Raw genomic sequence first — 19,238 nt, 5'->3', positions numbered from 1 at the left:
AGTCTGGTATGAATCTGTTATAGAGGTAGAGTAAACTTGAAGGCACAGCTTCTATATAAACTGGTTGTAATGCAGAGTATTTTTCTACGGTCATAAAAAATCTTCTTTTATCATCTCTCCATCTTACCATCTCCTTCCTCTTTTACTAACTCAACTCAGCCTTTCATCACATTCAGCCTTCATGGATGCATTCTCACAAACTGTTACTTCATTGTTTAAGCTTGGTTCACACGCATTATGACCATAAAATGAACTCCTTGCGTCCCAAGCTTGTCCCTTTGAATAAAAAAACCTTATATAATAAGGGTAAAAGGCCTAGCCTTTCTTCTCATCTTATCAATTATCATTCATCTTGGCCAAAAAATGAGGAGGGAAGGTCGTCAACATGGTATGGTGAAAACATACCGGATCCTCCCATCTCCGTTGAACTTGAAGTCAGAATCTCGATTCATTCAGCAATTCGACTCCCCTCTCACTGCCGGTGTAACACCCCCAACCCGTACCCGACCCGGATATGAGTCAGAGATACTACATTGACTTTAAAACATAACTCTTAACAAATAATAGCAAAATATTTGACTTATATTAAGAAAATACGATAATATATATATTGTAATCTAAGTTTACCAAAATATTCAGAGCATACACAACTTAACCCTTTAATTACATGCCAACTGCCATTTACATAACAAAATGACCTACTGATTAAGTTGCTTCTGATCTGGTGGTTGCAGGAGTAATGCTGTCAAGCTGCTACACCTGTCTCGTCTATTTTCTCGGATCCTACGTGTGAAACACTCACACGCGAAGTCATCGACTTAGTGAGGCAATAATAATAACAAGGCAATGTAATGAAAATGTCATGATCATATGAAATGAGATGCAAACATGTATTTAATCAATGTAGTCTCCATCATCAATATCCATACCTGTAAGCATATGACTTTAACATTCATGAATTTGTATTAATAAGTTTATTGGCCCATGATAACATATTGAGAACCTAAGGTATCTGAGTAACGTGAGGTTGTGCACTATGCTGTCACCACAGCTCGTATAAATGCACCGAAGTGCCGCGTAGAATTGCACCGTAATGTCATATAATGATGTCCATAAGGACCACATAGAATTCCTTAAGAATCATATACATATACTAGGGATCAAGTATGTGTCTTTCCAAGACTTCACACATGTTCCACAGAATATATATATATCCCGAAGGACCGCGTAGAATTGCACCGTAGTGCCATATAATGATGTCCATAAGGACCACATAGAATTCCTTAAGAATCATATACATATACTAGGGATCAAGTATGTGTCTTTCAAGACTTCACACATGTTCCAAAGAATATACATATGTCCCGAAGGACCGCGTAGACCCTCTACCCTTGGCATGCCAACTATACCTATAGTTCTCATCTACATAACATGGGCTTTTACATTTGACGTAGTCTATATCGCGTAGACATGTAAATTCTTACCTTTTCACATAGCTCATAACTTTTCCCACATATTCATGTCATATAATGCATTTTATATGAACTCATGTCATGTCTCATAATACATGATATGCTCATATACCATGATATAAAATCTAGACTTATCACAAGTCTAGAATGGAGTATATTTCTATAATTATGCCATGCATATGCACTCACCTATATTTCTTTGCCTTTTCCTCGATCGATCCTACTTGTAGATTGTTCCCGAACTCGTGTAGGCTCGATATCTACATAAACATAATTTTCAAGATGCTTATCAGATGTCTATGTCTTGAAATTAAGCTTTAATAGTTTATCAATTTAAGGAATTAATAGCTTAGTCTTTCTTTCTTTTCTTCTTTTTTTTTCATGGGGGAATCGGTTCCCCCCCTGGGGGTATCGATTCCCCTCTAGCATTCTGGAAATTCATATTCGTTGAGGGGGTATCGATTCCCCTTGAATGGGTACCGATTCCCCTAGCCCAGAAATCCTATTTTGAGCTCGAAAATCATCTCATTTCAGCTCAAACATACCTATTTCACTCCCTTTAATACTCTTAGCTTTCATACACTTACTTAAACTAATTATTATCCATTCAATACCTCTAAAACTAAAAAAACTAATCATCCATATAGAATTGAAGAATCTTACTCCAATTCCAACTTGTTCTAATTTCAATTCTATTACCTCATACTTCTTAATTAACTTATTGACAAGTCAAAAATCTTATTCAAACTTCAAAAACTCATCCATATCAAAATTTCATCTAAAATCTCATTTTCCAAATCTATACCTAAAACACTTATCTTGTTGTCTTAATGTCATATAAGCTTTCCTTTAGCTTATATAACATCCAAACTTCCATTTCCAATCTAAAAATCAAAGAAACTACCAAGGTTCAGATTCTTACCTTTACTTGCAAGCTTCACGTTTGGAGAAGGAAGAGAAGAAGATAAGGAATAAGGAAGAATGAAGAAGAAATGAGAGGATTCTGGAAACATTTGTTTCCTCCACAAGCCCCACGTGGGTTCTAATATAACCCCATAATATTTTTTAATTATAATTTTTCCTTACAAATGACCATTTTGTCCTTACATTCATTTCATATTTACTAACCATTATTTTTAAACTATATAATTATTCTACTTTAATCACCAAATGTTGAAACTTTGCAAATTAATCACTAACCCGGCATGGAGGATGTTACAAATCTCCCTCCCTTAAGAAAATTCATCCTCGAATTTTCAATAAGAAAAGAGATGGGGATACTGATTCCTCATATCCTCCTCACGCTCCCATGTTGCTTCCTCTACTTTGTGATTCTTCCATAAAACTTTAACCAATGGAATAGTCTTATTCCTCAATTGCTTAACCTCATGAGCTAAAATTTGAATCGATTCTTCCTCATAAGTCAAGTCAGGTCGAACCTCAATCTCTTCTGGTGTCACGATATGAGATGGATCAGATCTATATCTTCGAAGCATTGAAACGTGAAAGACATCATGTATCTTTTCCATCTCAGGTGGTAAAGCTAGCTGATATGCTACAGGTCATACTCTCTTTATAATCTCATATGGTCCAATAAACCGAGGACTCAATTTTCCTTTTCGACCAAATCTCAACACCTTCTTCCATGGAGACACTTTTAAAAACACTTTATCTCCAACTTGAAATTCAATTTCTTTCCTTTTTAGATCAGAATAGGACTTTTGTCGATCAGAGGCCACTTTGAGGTTATGATGAATTTCTCGAACTTTCTGTTCTACATCTTGAATTAAATCCGGACCAAGAACACTTCGGTCTTTGAGTTCATACCAATTTAATGGAGTACGACATTTTCTTCCATATAATGCTTCATATGGGGCCATCTTTATACTAGACTGATAACTATTGTTGTAAACGAACTCTGCCAGCGGTAAATACTTTTCCCATGATCTTTTAAATTCCATTACGCATGCTCTCAACATATCTTCCAATATCTGAATAGTTCTCTCTGATTGCCCATCAGTCTGAGGATGAAAAGCCGTACTAAAGTTTAAACGAGTCCCCAACGCTCCATGCAAAGATTTCCAGAATCTAGAAGTGAATCAAGGGTCTCGATCAGAGACTATGGAAACAGGTACTCCATGCAATCTAATAACTTCTCTAATATACAGCTCTGCATACTTTTCCATAGAGAAATCCGTTCTAACCGGAAGAAAATGCGCTGACTTAGTTAATCGATCGACAATTACCCAGATTGATTCTCTTTTGTTCGGAGTCAAGGGTAACCCCGAAACAAAATCCATCGTAACATTTTCCCATTTCCATTGAGGAATAAAAAGCGGTTGCAATAATCCTGATGGAACTTGATGCTCGGCTTTGACTTGTTGACATATCAAACACTTAGACACAAATTCGGTGATGCTTCGTTTCATCCCTGACCACCAAAATCGATCCTTCAAATCCATATACATCTTGGTTCCACCCGGGTGCATCGTTAATGGACTGCAATGAGCCTCTGATAAAAATTTTTTCTTCAAGTCGTCATTGTCGGGTATTACAATTCTTCCTTTACAATATAGATTTCCATCTGACTTAATCTCAAAGTTTTTAATCTCTTTGTTCTTTACTTGTTCAATTCTTTTCAAACACACTTCATCTTTACTTTGTAATTCTCCTATTCGTTCCAACCATGTTGGTTTAAGGGTTAATTCTGCACAAAGACCACCGTCTCCCGTTAAAGATAATCTTGCATCCATAGCTCGTAAGGCTGCAAACGTCTTTCTACTCAAAGCATCTGCTACCACATTAGCCTTTCCGGGATGATAGTCAATTATCACATCATAATCCTTTAAGAACTCTACCCATCTACGTTGCCACAAATTCAATTCTTTTTGAGTCATCAGGTACTTCAGGCTCTTATGATCCATATATAAGTAACAACGCTCCCCATAAAGATAATGACGCCAAATCCTAAGAGCGAATACTACAGCAGCCATTTCTAAATCATGAGTGGGGTAATTCCTTTCGTGTGGTTTCAACTGTCTCGATGCATACGCTACCACCTTTCCTTCTTGCATTAATACACACCCCAACCCATTATGGGATGCGTCACTGTATACCACAAAATTCTTGCCAGATTCCGGTTGAACCAATATCAGAGTTTCCGTTAGAATTCTCTTTAAAGCTTCGAAACTTTCTTGACATTCCGAAGTCCAAACAAATGGTACGTTCTTTCTCATTAACTTTTTTAGAGGCAGCACAATCATCGAAAAATTCTTAACGAATCTTCGATAGTAACCGGCAAGTCCAAGAAAACTCCGAACTTGAGACACATTCTTAGGAACTTCCCAATCCATTATAGCTTTAACCTTATGATGGTCTACTCTAATCCCAACTGCCGAGATCACATGCCCCAAGAAAATTACTTCCTTTAACCAGAACTCACATTTGGACAATTTGGCATACAACTTTTTATCTCTTAAAATTTGCAAGACGATCCTCAGATGTGTGCTATGCTCCTCAATGGACTTCGAGTAGACCAGTATGTCATCAATAAAGACAACAACAAACTGGTCCAGATAGGGCTGAAAAATCATGTTCATGAGATCCATGAAAGCAGCAGGTGCATTCGTTACTCCGAATGGCATTACGATAAATTCATAATGACCATATCTCGTTCTGAAAGCTGTCTTCGGAATATCTTTCTCCTGGATCTTCAATTGATGATAACCCGAACGTAGATCGATCTTCGAAAATACCGAAGCTCCTTTTAGTTGATCAAACAAGTCATCAATGTGCGGAAGGGGATACTTGTTCTTAATGGTCACCTTATTAAGCTGTCGATAATCAATACAGAGACGCATTGATCCATCCTTCTTCTTAACAAATAACACCGGAGCTCCCCAAGGCGACACACTTGGTCGAATAAATCCTTTTTCTAACAAATCTTGCAATTGATTCTTTAACTCTTGCAATTCCTTCGGAGCCATCCGATAAGGTGCCATTGCAATTGGAGCGATTCCTGGCATTACTTCAATTTGAAATTCTACCTCTCTATCCGGAGGTAATCCTGGCAGTTCAGCAGGAAAAACATCAGGGATCTCTCGAACTATTGGAATTTCCTCTAACCTTTTCTCTTGAGCTCTTGAATCAATCACATTTGCAAGAAAACCCTGACATCCTTGTAGCAATAATTTCTTGGCAGATATCACTGATATTACATTTGCTAAAGGATTACACATTTTACTGATCACATTAACTTCTATTCCTTCTGGACTCTTCAGGGTTACCTTTTTCAATCTACAGTCGACATTCCCATAATAATGAAACAACCAATCCATTCCCAGAATCACTTCAAACTCGTCAAAGGGTAATTCCATCAGATTAGCAGGGAATTCAATTCCCTGAACCTTTATGGGACACCCCTTACAGACTTTGTCCACCTGAGTACTATGCCCTAACGGATTAGTTACTATCATCACATTACTCGTAGCTTCTATAGGAATCCTCAACTCCTTTACTAACTTACTTGCAATATAAGAATAATTAGAACCCGGATCAATCAACACCAATACTAATTTATCATACAATTGAAAAGTACCTGCTATAATATCAGGGTCATCACGGTCTTCACTTGTCTTTAGATTGTATACCCGAGCAGTGGATCGAACTTCAGGTTGAGCAGAGAATTCAGACGGGTTCCTTCCTCTGCCTCTTCCTCTTTGTGAGGAAGAACCAACTCTTCCAGATGGTGCAGGCTCACCAACAATCAATGGACAATCCCGGATAAAATATCCGGCGTCTCCGCATCGAAAACAAGTCCCAGCAGCCATACGACAAGCCCCATAATGGTTTTTCCCATAGTGCTGACACTGTCTCCCTTGACTCAGAGTAGATCTCCCAGCACCAGATTCCACTAACTGCGTCTGTCTAGGTCTTGCCTTACTTACTCCCCTAGCAGACGATGCAACTGATTTGATCTAGTTTGTGATCGAAATCCCGAGTCTCTTCCCCTTTTTGATGGTACTGAGCTAGAAAAAGTAGTCGTCCTCTTTGATGTCTGAACTCTTGAGTCCCCAAATCTTTCATTCTGAGCCCTTTCAAGAGCTTTTGCACGATTAATCACCTCCTGGAACGAGGACAAGTTTAATACTATCAACAATTCTTTAAGTCTAGGACGCAAGCCCTCCACGAACCATTCGCAAGCATCTTTTTCAGTAGGCACAAGCTCAGCTGCAAACCTGCTCAGCTTATTAAACTCACATTCGTACTCATATACAGAGCGGCTCATCTGCTTCAAATTCATAAACTCCTGCTTCATTTGTCGGATAAACTGATCTCCAATATACTTGTTTTTAAATTCTTCTAAAAACAAAGACCAAGTCACTGGTCGGTTGACATCCTAATGGTGACGTTCATCCACCATATCCTCGCCTGACCCCTCAATAAAGACACAGCTCCATCTAATTTCTCCACTTCGGAACAGTGGAGACCATCTAACATGATTTTCAAATCATTCAACCAAAGATCCGCTGACACTGGACCTTCCTCAGCTTCTCCCTTAAATTCGGAAGCTCCTAAACCTCTCAACTCTTTTGCTACATTTATTCTTTGAGTTAGTGGAACAGAAGGTTGAAGACGCGTCAGAATAGCGTCTAACGTTCTGAAGAACGTATCTTGATCTTGCACAGGCACTCCTTGAGATGCCTGTTCTTCACCTTGCCTGGCCAGGGCAGGTGAATTACTACTTTCAGCATGCCTATCTTCTCCCGCTTCACTTCGGGAGCTATTGTGTCCGGACATCTAATAAGAATAAACACATTGTTCTATTAGCAAAACAGCATACTCATACTATACCAGATCAGAAGTTCTCACTATTTGTTGGCATGTATTCCATTTAAAGACTCTATAGACTCTGGTTCATGCCTAGAATCGGCTAAACCATAGCTCTGATACCATTAAATGTAACACCCCCAACCCGTACCCGACCCGGATATGAGTCAGAGATACTACATTGACTTTAAAACACAACTCTTAACAAATAATAGCAAAATATTTGAACTTATATTAAGAAAATACGATAATATACATATTGTAATCTAAGTTTACCAAAATATTCAGAGCATACACAACTTAACCCTTTAATTACATGCCAACTGCCATTTACATAACAAAATGACCTACTGATTAAGTTGCTTCTGATCTGGTGGTTGCAGGAGTAATGCTGTCAAGCTGCTACACCTGTCTCGTCTATTTTCTCGGATCCTACGTGTGAAACACTCACACGCTAAGTCATCGACTTAGTGAGGCAATAATAATAACAAGGCAATGTAATGAAAATGTCATGATCATATGAAATGAGATGCAAACATGTATTTAATCAATGTAGTCTCCATCATCAATATCCATACCTGTAAGCATATGACTTTAACATTCATGAATTTGTATTAATAAGTTTATTGGCCCATGATAACATATTGAGAACCTAAGGTATCTGAGTAACGTGAGGTTGTGCACTATGCTGTCACTACAGCTCATATAAATGCACCGAAGTGCCGCGTAGAATTGCACCGTAGTGCCATATAATGATGTCCATAAGGACCACATAGAATTCCTTAAGAATCATATACATATACTAGGGATCAAGTATGTGTCTTTCCAAGACTTCACACATGTTCCATAGAATATATATATATCCCGAAGGACCGCGTAGAATTGCACCGTAGTGCCATATAATGATGTCCATAAGGACCACATAGAATTCCTTAAGAATCATATACATATACTAGGGATCAAGTATGTGTCTTTCAAGACTTCACACATGTTCCAAAGAATATACATATGTCCCGAAGGACCGCGTAGACCCTCTACCCTTGGCATGCCAACTATACCTATAGTTCTCATCTACATAACATGGGCTTTTACATTTCACGTAGTCTATATCGCGTAGACATGTAAATTCTTACCTTTTCACATAGCTCATAACTTTTCCCACATATTCATGTCATATAATGCATTTTATATGAACTCATGTCATGTCTCATAATACAGGATATGCTCATGTACCAAGATATAAAATCTAGACTTATCACAAGTCTAGAATGGAGTATATTTCTATAATTATGCTATGCATATGCACTCACCTATATTTCTTTGCCTTTTCCTCGATCGATCCTACTTGTAGATTGTTCCCAAACTCGTGTAGGCTCGATATCTACATAAACATAATTTTCAAGATGCTTATCAGATGTCTATGTCTTGAAATTAAGCTTTAATAGTTTATTAATTTAAGGAATTAATAGCTTAGTTTTTCTTTCTTTTCTTCTTTTTTTTTCATGGGGGAATCGGTTCCCCCCCTGGGGGTATCGATTCCCCTCTAGCATTCTGGAAATTCATATTCGTTGAGGGGGTATCGATTCCCCTTGAATGGGTACCGATTCCCTTAGCCCAGAAATCCTATTTTGAGCTCGAAAATCATCTCATTTCAGCTCAAACATACCTATTTCACTCCCTTTAATACTCTTAGCTTTCATACACTTACTTAAACTAATTATTATCCATTCAATACCTCTAAAACTAAAAAAAACTAATCATCCATATAGAATTGAAGAATCTTACTCCAATTCTAACTTGTTCTAATTTCAATTCTATTATCTCATACTTCTTAATTAACTTATTGACAAGTCAAAAATCTTATTCAAACTTCAAAAACTCATCCATATCAAAATTTCATCTAAAAACTCATTTTACAAATCTATACCTAAAACACTTATCTTGTTGTCTTAATGTCATATAAGCTTTCCTTTAGCTTATATAACATCCAAACTTCCATTTCCAATCTAAAAATCAAAGAAACTACCAAGGTTCAGATTCTTACCTTTACTTGCAAGCTTCACGTTTGGAGAAGGAAGAGAAGAAGATAAGGAATAAGGAAGAATGAAGAAGAAATGAGAGGATTCTGGAAACATTTGTTTCCTCCACAAGCCCCACGTGGGTTCTAATATAACCCCATAACATTTTTTTAATTATAATTTTTCCTTACAAATGACCATTTTGTCCTTACATTCATTTCATATTTACTAACCATTATTTTTAAACTATATAATTATTCTACTTTAATCACCAAATGTTGAAACTTTGCAAATTAATCACTAACCCGGCATGGAGGATGTTACAGCCGGATTATTCACAAAGATGCCGACGAAGCCAACTAATCATTCCAAGTTTACGGGACGATGCAGTAGGCCACGATGCTTAGGGTGTTACATGCATCCGACTTGTAAGTCCAAAGATAAAACGAAAGGAAGTCATAAATCGAAGTCAAGTGAAATGGTTTCTAGCTGCAGGTTGATCACTTGGAGAGTTGTTGATGGGAGGCCTGGTTTCAAAGATTCTGGGTTTTCAGCTTCAAGGATTTTGGACCATTTGTCTAGTGATTATGATCATGATCGCGATGACGATGAATATATAGTTAATGATGGTTCCAAAGTGAATTCTCAATCCTTGGGAGAAATGGAAGATTATGAAGGCGGGATTGAAGAAAATATTGTTGATCATAATGAGGAGGATGATGTGAAAAATGATGGTATTCATGTTCATGTTGAGGATGATGAGGAGGAGGAAGGTTGGTGTTTAGTTGGGAAAATTTGATAATCATTATTGGGTTTTAATATTTTTATATTTGGTTGAATTTGGATTGTGGGTTAGGCCATAATTTATTAAATAAATGTTTATTTCTTCTCAAACTATGTGGATTGTATTTCATATTTAAAAATATTCAAGCACTAAATTCATGGAGTAGCTTTCATAATAAAAGGCAATTAAATTTAAATAATTGTGTTTACAAGCATAGATGGACCTAGAGAGGCGGGTAGGAGTGGTCATCCCCTAAAAATTTTAAATTCCTATATATTTTATATATATTCTTTTTATTGTCTGTTAAAAATTTATTTTCATCCTTTAAAATTTTATAAGCTCGTTTATCCTCTAAAATTTTATAATTTCGCCCCTCTGATATAAAATCATTCGTCTCCTAACCTGCAAAGTCTGTGCGCATTATCAATTCGTTAAAAAATTTATCAACAATTATTACTTTATAATCATCTTAAATTATTAAAAAAATCAAGCTCTCCCATCTTATCTCTTTGGAATATTAATTAGAAATAAAAAAATTATCAACAATCATATTTTTAATTCTAAGAATAAAAATTCATTTTTTTCACAATAGTAAAAGAATGGTTAGATAAAGTTTTATTTTTTTTTCTTGATGGTATAGACTAAAAAAATAATTCATGTTTTAATTTTAAATTTTACAAATAAAATTTTAAATATATAGAATTTAATTTTTAAATATATAAATATGTGATAAATTTTTAATGCTATTTATAATTTATTTTGAAAATAATTATATTTGTGAAAACAAAATCTTTCATTTGATAAAGAAATATTTTATTTTTTTATCAATCGAATCATACGAAAGCATAATAATATCTCTCAAATTGGGAATTATACTTAGTTTAGATATTTAAAAACAAATTTAATGATAAAAAAACTTATCCTATTTTATATTAGGGTAAATTACAAATATCACCACTCAACTTTCTTCTCACTCTTATTTTAGTCACTCAACTTAGTTTCATCACTTAGATGTTAAATCGTAAATAGAAGGGTGACATGTCAACCACATGTGCTGATGTGGACTATTTTTATCAACTTAAAATTCATGTATTATCCATATCGTTTTCTCCTTTCTATTTTATCTTCTTCCTCCAAAAATGAAAGTCTTACAATTTCAACCATGTTCTACACCAACATTAAAATTATCATTCTTCGGTCACTCAAGATATCTATCAACTCATTTCATTGTCTACTACCACTCCATCAGTTTAGATTTTATCTAAATGACTTTAAAACTCTACTCAAAACTCTAAATCATCGTGATCAATAATATTCACCATCCTATCAACATGAAATTAAAATATAAACTCAGCATATATGGCCAACCAAGAGAGTGTGAAATAAGTTATAACTTGTCTAACAACGCAGTTTGTTGCAGTTGTATGAAGTTATATCTGAATTTTCCATTCATACTTTCTATGTCATGCAAAAGTTTGTAGAAACTCAAGGGTAATGTTTTACAATTCCTGAAAACAAAATTTGAACAGATTATAGCATATCTTTCTTGGTGGGAGCTTCGAAACCGAAGTATTCGCAATGAAAACACAAACTACAATGTCAATCTTTTGCCCGTTAGAAAACCAGAGAAGCTTAGTATTTTCTGATCTCCAACTATGTCAATGGCACTCCACCATTTTTGTCTTGGAACACTATATCATGCTTGGGTTCTCGCTCCAATCGCTATTGAACTATGTGTTTTTCATCTCTAGGTGAAACTTATGATGTTACAATTATACGTCCGACTTGCGAGCTACGGCCATTTGGTTTTAAGAATCCTGTATAAGCTCTTCTCCTGTTTTTGTTACTTTTACCTTTCGATGATCCCTTGCCTGCGTAACTCGAACACACTGCTAGCGTGACTAACATAAAACCCAATCCGGAAAACACCCATAAAAGAATGATCCAGAACCTTAAAGTACTGAAGAGCCCATCTTTAACTTTAGGTTCAGATGATTCCTGAGAATGATTTCTGGGCACTGGATTGCCTTTTACATCGTCACTCCCGGAAGACCTACCGAGTTTCCTCGAAGTTGCAATATCCTTTGTTGTATCCGATTTCGGATTGGATAAGACAGCAGGGTTGGGGCAGTTTCTCCTCTTGTGATGCAAACGCAGTGCTTCATTTAGCGTTCTCCCACATTCTATGCTAAGCAGGTCTCGTTGAAGTAAGCTCTCATCAGTTTGTTCAAGTGTGATCGGGAGGGTCGGAAAACGTAGCCCAGCAATTGTTGACGACGTCAACCTCTCTCCAATTCGCCTTATCAAAGCTCCAATTCCCAACTTTAAACTCCAAGCCATAGTGGAAAACTCTGTACTTGACGCCAGGTTCGGGAACATATCCAGGATATATTAATATCTCACTGCTTATGAGGTGCTGTAAATTCAACTGCATGATAAAGAGTAGATGAATATTTATTGTCTTTACTCCAGAATCTCATTTGTAGGACATAAAGAGTTACAATCTAGTTTATAAGAAGAAACGAAAACATTACCTCTGCTGCACCAAACGAGTAACCATACATTTCACTGATCCATCCAGATTCGAAGATATCTCCAGTAATGTTTGTTGCATAATGAGCTTTGTCAGCTCGAACTTCCTCAGTTTTAAGCAACCATTGCAGTGCAAATTCCCGGAGATCATCGATATGCATGATAATAACACCTCCAACATTGTCACAAGCCTCGGGATGGCGAGTATGAAGTTTAGCAAGCTCATTGTCACAGCCAATAAGGTAATTACCAAGCATAGCCATAAATTAATTATGGGTTATTCAACGAATACCGAGAAAAGAGGTGGGATGGGGGGATAAGAAGAAAGAGTGTTGTAAAACAAATTTGAAGGACATTAATCCTCGTTCTCCTCGACTTACTCATATGGGGTTGAAACTGGTCGGCCACGTGCTGCTTTGAACTCCCATGGTGTAATTGGGCCTCTCAAGATCATGTCAGCATCAAGGATAACCACATACTCTGCATCAATGTCTACATGGTTGAGCCAATGAACAACAGCAGCTGGTTTATTAATTGCCGGATACCTGAAATGAATCCAGCAAAACCAATAGTTTATTCTCTGCCTTCAAGTTTATAAAGCTTGGTCAGGGTATCAAGTTGTTTATGTAGCCTAAGAGTTTTTTTATCGGGAGCCAAAGTAACTAACAATAAATCGAGAATTACCAGTCGCCTGTAAGCGGATGGCGGCTCATTGAAGGGACATAATGAGTTGGTGCCAAGTCATGACCTTTGTATTGCTTTTAACTCCTCGTCTGTACAGCTGAGAAGACGTGTTATATTTCCAGGCTGGCCACTGAGGTGGAAACTGTGAATGAGTCCTACAGTCTGCCAATCAAAATAAGAAGTAAATTCTGTTGAAAATAAGGTGTGAATTTTCGGATATGGTCTTATATATTCATCAGTTTCCTTCTGCTCCTTGGCCGGCTCAGTTTGTATCCCGAGAGGAGTAAGCAACTTCGGTTTAGTTAGTTCAGAAAAAGTTTTGCTTTTCAAAAAGCTTAGATATTTTGACCACTTTGGCTTTGGGCATCCATTTCTGGCATGTTGTAACAGAAGACCCTCATTCATAGTATTAATACACTCAATACTCAAGAACAAGCCACGCCTTTTATTTGGATCAGGTTCCATCAATTTAACCTGTGTACGGAAAGGATGCACGAAATCAAGTCTCACACGTAATTTGTAATTACAAATAAAACAGATGATATGTGCAGGTGTTTAAGTAATAAGCATGATGTTTAAGTTTACGAATGTAACATGCATTAGATGGACATAGATAAGCATTTGTGAACATTACATACATTTCTAGGATAAGGAGGTTCGGGAAAGAGTCGTCCACACTCGTAAACAATCCCATCTTCATGATGCTCTAATTTACTGAAAGACCAATTTCCAACACTAATCGGCAACCCATAATGTAGAAGAATAGGCTCAACACCTGGTTGTGGAGTATAGCCTGGGTATATCATCAGGTCATCGTTAATCTTATGCCTAAGTCCAGCCTGAAAACAAAAGAACATATAACTAAAATGAAAATGATGGATATAGGAATATCACAGGTAGCACGGCTGAAGAAAGGAAAATTCTTTTATATTCTTTTTATGATAGTACAAAATAAACGAAATAACGTACTTCCGCAGCACCGAATGAATAACCATACATCTCACTAATCCAACCTTTCCCATAAATGTCACCGGTTATATTGGTCGCCCAGTGAGCTCTGTCTTCACGTACTTCTTCTGTCTTTGAAAGCCACAAAGGTGCTAGAACTCGAAGATCATCTATGTGCATGGCTAAAAGCCCACCAACCTTGTCACAAAGTTCCGGGTGCTTTGTGTGCAATTTAGCTAGAATATTATCACATCCTACCACGTACCTGAAGTACCGAATAATCACGAATACCAAAGTGAGGAATTCGGAAATGGACATAGAAAATACGCACGATGCATCTACAGCTCACAACAAGGTGCAAATACACACATTTCTTTCTCTTGAAACATTATCTTTTCACTACTACAAGAATAAACAATCCTCAGTTTCAGCATATATCAAAAAATTATAGTACCCGTAATACGCAGCAATGGGGTGGCCTTTCTCTGCCCCAAGTTCCCAAGGTATAATCGGACCTCGGAGGATCATGTCCGCATCCAAAATCACAACCCGTCGACGTTCTCTGCATCTTTACTATGTTTTAGCCAGTGGACAATTCCAGCAGGCTTGTTAATGGCAGGGTACCTACAAAATAGAAAACAAACTTGTACGAAAACGATTGAAAAAGGCAATCCCACAAAGAGAGCTACAACAAGGGACTTTATGCAAGATGTTCAACATTCATGAACCTATAAACATATGAAACTGAACTTCAATCAACACTCTTTCATAAGCAAATTCCCAATAAAAAATAAACCCTTCTACTTCATTAGGGTTGATAATAACAATTCACAAATTAGATCAAAGAAATTGAATCTAGACAATGAACTTGACCCTTTCAACAATTAAGAAACCAGCTAACCAGAACCCCGAAATTAACCAAAGCAACCATTGGAAACAACTTCAAACCACAAAAGAGAGCTAAAGAAACAGTGAATAAAAGGAAGAAACTTCACCAATCACCAGTTTTTGGATGTTTACTCGTATAGGGAACCTCGAGAGTGGGAGCCAAATCCATCCCTTTATAATTCTTCTTCTCCTCCTCCGTACAGCTCAGTAACCGGGTCACTGGACCGGGTTGCCGGGCCTTGTTGAAGCTGTGCATGAGCCCAACGGTTTGCCAATCGAAGTAGTTCTGGCATTCTACGGAGAACAAAGTGTGGATCCTGTATGGAGCCTCGAGACCCGGGTTTTGACCCGAAATGAAACTAACCCAGAAGGTAAAGAGTATTAAGAAAACTAAGGGTTTGGCCATTGGAAGATGAATTTGAAGGCCTGATTTGAAATGGGTAATTTCCAGAAGATCTGAAATTCATGAGGATGAAGAGATTGTAAGAAGTCAAGACGTTGAAAAATTCTACATTTTTATAGCTAGAGTTATATAAACAGGAGAAGGTGGCAAAGAAGTGCTATTAAAAAAACAACGAATTTTTTGGATTTATATTAATTTAATTAATAATTGGCATAAAAAAGAAAAGAAAATGTAAATTCTGAATTTAACAACTGATTATGTATGCATATCGAGCAGAGGAAGAAGAAGTAGCCGCCTCAGTTCATGAGAAAGTTAAAATCAACCATAAACGACAGCAAGGGCTTGTCGTTCTCGACAAAAATCCATTATACGTTCACTTTAGTTCATATTTCATGGATATTTAAAATATAATTGTTGGAAATAATAGGACTGCAAAACTATATTGTTAGTATTGACTGAGCAAAATAATAAAAAATAAATAATCAAACAAATGGAATTGTGTTGGGATAAAGCCAGTGTCTTATAAATAAATTTATCCCGATGTGCGTAATCGTTACAATAGGCGGATTCTCTCTCAAAGTTAGCACGATCGCTCCGATATTTCGTACACCTAAATTCAGAGTATAATGCTGGCGGTATTGCTCTTCTTCACCGGAAAAAAGAGAATCTTAAAAAGCTTTGAGAAAGTATATGTAAGTGTCGAGAGTTTGATTAACTATTTATCATAAGCATCTATTTAATCAGCTGTTGATTTTTTATATAAAAAAATAGAAAGAACGTGTCAAAGACAAGTACTACCACTGCCACTACAACCACAATCACGAGCCAAAACAAACAAATAACAACAGCAATGTGCAAGATGATCCCTTGTTTTCTATCACTTAACAAGGAGGGAAGAATGTACACTATAAATACTTAAGTCATTGGTATTTCTCAACTTATGTGGAATAGTATCTAAGCATTACCAACAATAATAAAAGTAAAAAGAAGAGGAGAATCGAATAAACGAGTTTGATTGTGAATTTAAACGAATCGAACACACATATCTTGTGTTCGTTCATTTATTAAATAAATATAAACTTTTGTTCACACTCTTTTATTTAACATCATTTGTTTACTAAATAAACATACAAATTTTGTTCATATTAATTTATTTAATTTAATTAACAAATATAAAAAGGTTATATGAAAAGTTTATCAAACGCTCTATACATTACACGAAAAAAACACATTAAAAATAGAAAAAAAGAATTACAAAAACTATCGAAATGATTTTTTTAATTGAATACTAACTTTTTAATAAATATGGTAATATACTCAAACGACCATTTAATTATGATTTTGGTGTTGATATAACTATCATACTTTCAATTTTGACAATATGACTACATAATTATTTAAGTGGTTTCAACCATTAAAAACAAGCGGTTTAGCTGATGTGGACCTTTGACAATGAACGCTTATACTCGTGGCTTATGCGGTGCTCAAACCTGAGACTTCAAAGAATAATAATAAGTTTTTTTAACCACAGAGTACACTTGGTCCATACAACTAAATTATGATTTTATTTTATTAAAAAGTTAATTCATCATATGTCCCCAAACTATGACTCTCATTTTAAATTGGTCCTTAAACTTTTAAATATTCTGATTTTATCTCCAATCTATGACTTCATTTTAAATTAGTCCTTAAACTTTTGAATATTATAATTTCATTCCTAAACTATGACCCTTATTTTAAATTAGTCCCCAAACTTTTGAATCTTCCAATTTCATCCCCAAATTCATCAAAATATGTAATTAGTTTCAAATTTAGTTCAACCTAAATTTTATTTTTTAAATAAATAAATAATAATATAACATGGTCAAACAATTTTATTAACAATGGATATGATTAGTATATACATATAGTTTGGGATGAAATTAGAATCTTCAAAAAGTTTGGGGACTAATTTAGAATGAAGGTCATAGTTTGAGGATGGAATTAAAATGTTCAAAAGTTTGAGGACTAATTTAGAATGACAACCATAGTTTGAGTATGAAATTAGAATGTTTAAAAGTTTAGGACTGATATATAATAAATATAATAATTTGAGAACATATGATGCAATTAACTCTTTATTAAAATTAGTATTAATAATATTAATAACTCAATTACTTGCATTGCACGTTGTTGTTATTGCTTCTTCAATCACGAGAGACCTTCAATTTAATTTGACCTAAATTGGGCCGATTTATATAGGTCCAACTCCATCCACTTGAATTGTACCAAATTTTAATAACCGGACCTAGGGATGAACATGAGTTGGGTTGGGTTAGATTTTCGATTAAATTAACACGACCCGAAAATTATACATCCTCCACCCGAACCCGATCCGACACAAAAAATATATACCCTCCATCTTACCCAATTTTTTAAGATAAAACCCGAACTCAACCCAAAATAATATATTTATTAAAAAATATTATTTTTATTCAATAAAAATAGGTATTTAATTGGAAAAAAATAATATATAGATGGTCATTATTGAAATTATCTCTAAATATAAAAATAGGTATTTAATTGAAAATAATATATTTATTAAAAAATAAAATTATATATTTTTCCCAGATAGGATTGGGTCGGGTATTTTTCACCACAAACCCGAACTTAACCCAAACCTGATTTTTTTAGAAAAAATCTGATCCGATCTGATCGGGTCGGAACCCATAAAATCCGGGTTCTATGTTCATCCCTAACTGAACCTCTTTGTTTACCAAATACATAATTTAAAAGATTATTTTAGTTACTAAATAACAAACTCACAAACAAGTCCCCAAATTTAGGTTCCGTTTTCATTTTAATTATTTATGGTTGATTTACTATAATTTGACTACTGGGTATATTATTATCATAATTTGCACGTGTACTATATGATGATATTAATAATATTATTACTTATTCTAAATATCACTAATCAATTATTATTATAAGAATAACAATTAATTAAGTTCGAATGAAGTTTATTAGATATTTATGAGATGAATATATGTATGAAATATAAATCAAATTTGTATATAACTTACTAAAAATAAATATTAGATCGATCCATTTTGAAATTAATACATGGATTAATCTCTAAACAATTGTTTTATTAAATCCTTAAACATGAAACCACAATAGTTCTTTTATTTAAAAAAAGAAATCACTAATTTTATTCAAAATAGGAAATATCCTAAATTACTACAAAGATTTATAATCATAATCATAAATTAAACACATAATTAGAATAGTTTCCTATAATCTTGAAACAAACTAATAACTTAAGATCACATAAAGACTATACAAGGAAAGATTAAATCTAACAAAGAAAAATCGAACAAAGATAGATACAAATAGATCTGATCGCATCAGCAAACGAATCACAAAAGGAGATGCAGCTACTGAAAGACCACCAACAAACCGCAAATCAGACTCAAGCGACTTGAAAAGCTATCCATGAACGCATAACGGGTATCCAAATCCAATCCGAGGGTCCAAAGCAGTGAAGATCAACAATATAACATATAAGCAACATTTTGATAAGTCGTGGCGATGTCTAATCAACCCTTAGAAAAATATAAGTGAAAACAACTACCAAACAGTCGAAAAACGTGCCAAAAGACAGAAGAAAACGTGTCATAGAGATAGAGGAAAATGTG

The 19,238-nt window shown here is 35.3% G+C and overlaps 1 protein-coding gene and 1 pseudogene across 1 annotated transcript; one reads left to right on the top strand and one right to left on the bottom strand.

Moving 5' to 3' along the window:
• The first annotated feature begins 363 nt into the window (after positions 1–363).
• LOC120136563 lies at positions 364–10,133 on the top strand. Its single transcript, XM_039152554.1, has 2 exons — positions 364–481; positions 9,646–10,133. Exons 1-2 carry the CDS (start codon positions 364–366, stop codon positions 10,116–10,118), a joined length of 591 nt encoding a protein of 196 aa, XP_039008485.1. The 3' UTR covers positions 10,119–10,133.
• Positions 10,134–11,690: 1,557 nt separating this feature from the next.
• Positions 11,691–15,614, bottom strand: LOC120136562 (annotated as a pseudogene).
• Positions 15,615–19,238: the final 3,624 nt, after the last annotated feature.

Source organism: Hibiscus syriacus, unplaced genomic scaffold, assembly GCF_006381635.1.
Source record: "Hibiscus syriacus cultivar Baekdansim isolate YM2019G1 unplaced genomic scaffold, ASM638163v2 tig00110633_pilon, whole genome shotgun sequence".
NCBI classification, from domain to species: Eukaryota; Viridiplantae; Streptophyta; class Magnoliopsida; order Malvales; family Malvaceae; genus Hibiscus; species Hibiscus syriacus.
The sequence above is the reverse complement of the archived record's forward strand: the minus strand, read 5'-3'. Positions and strand labels throughout refer to the sequence as shown.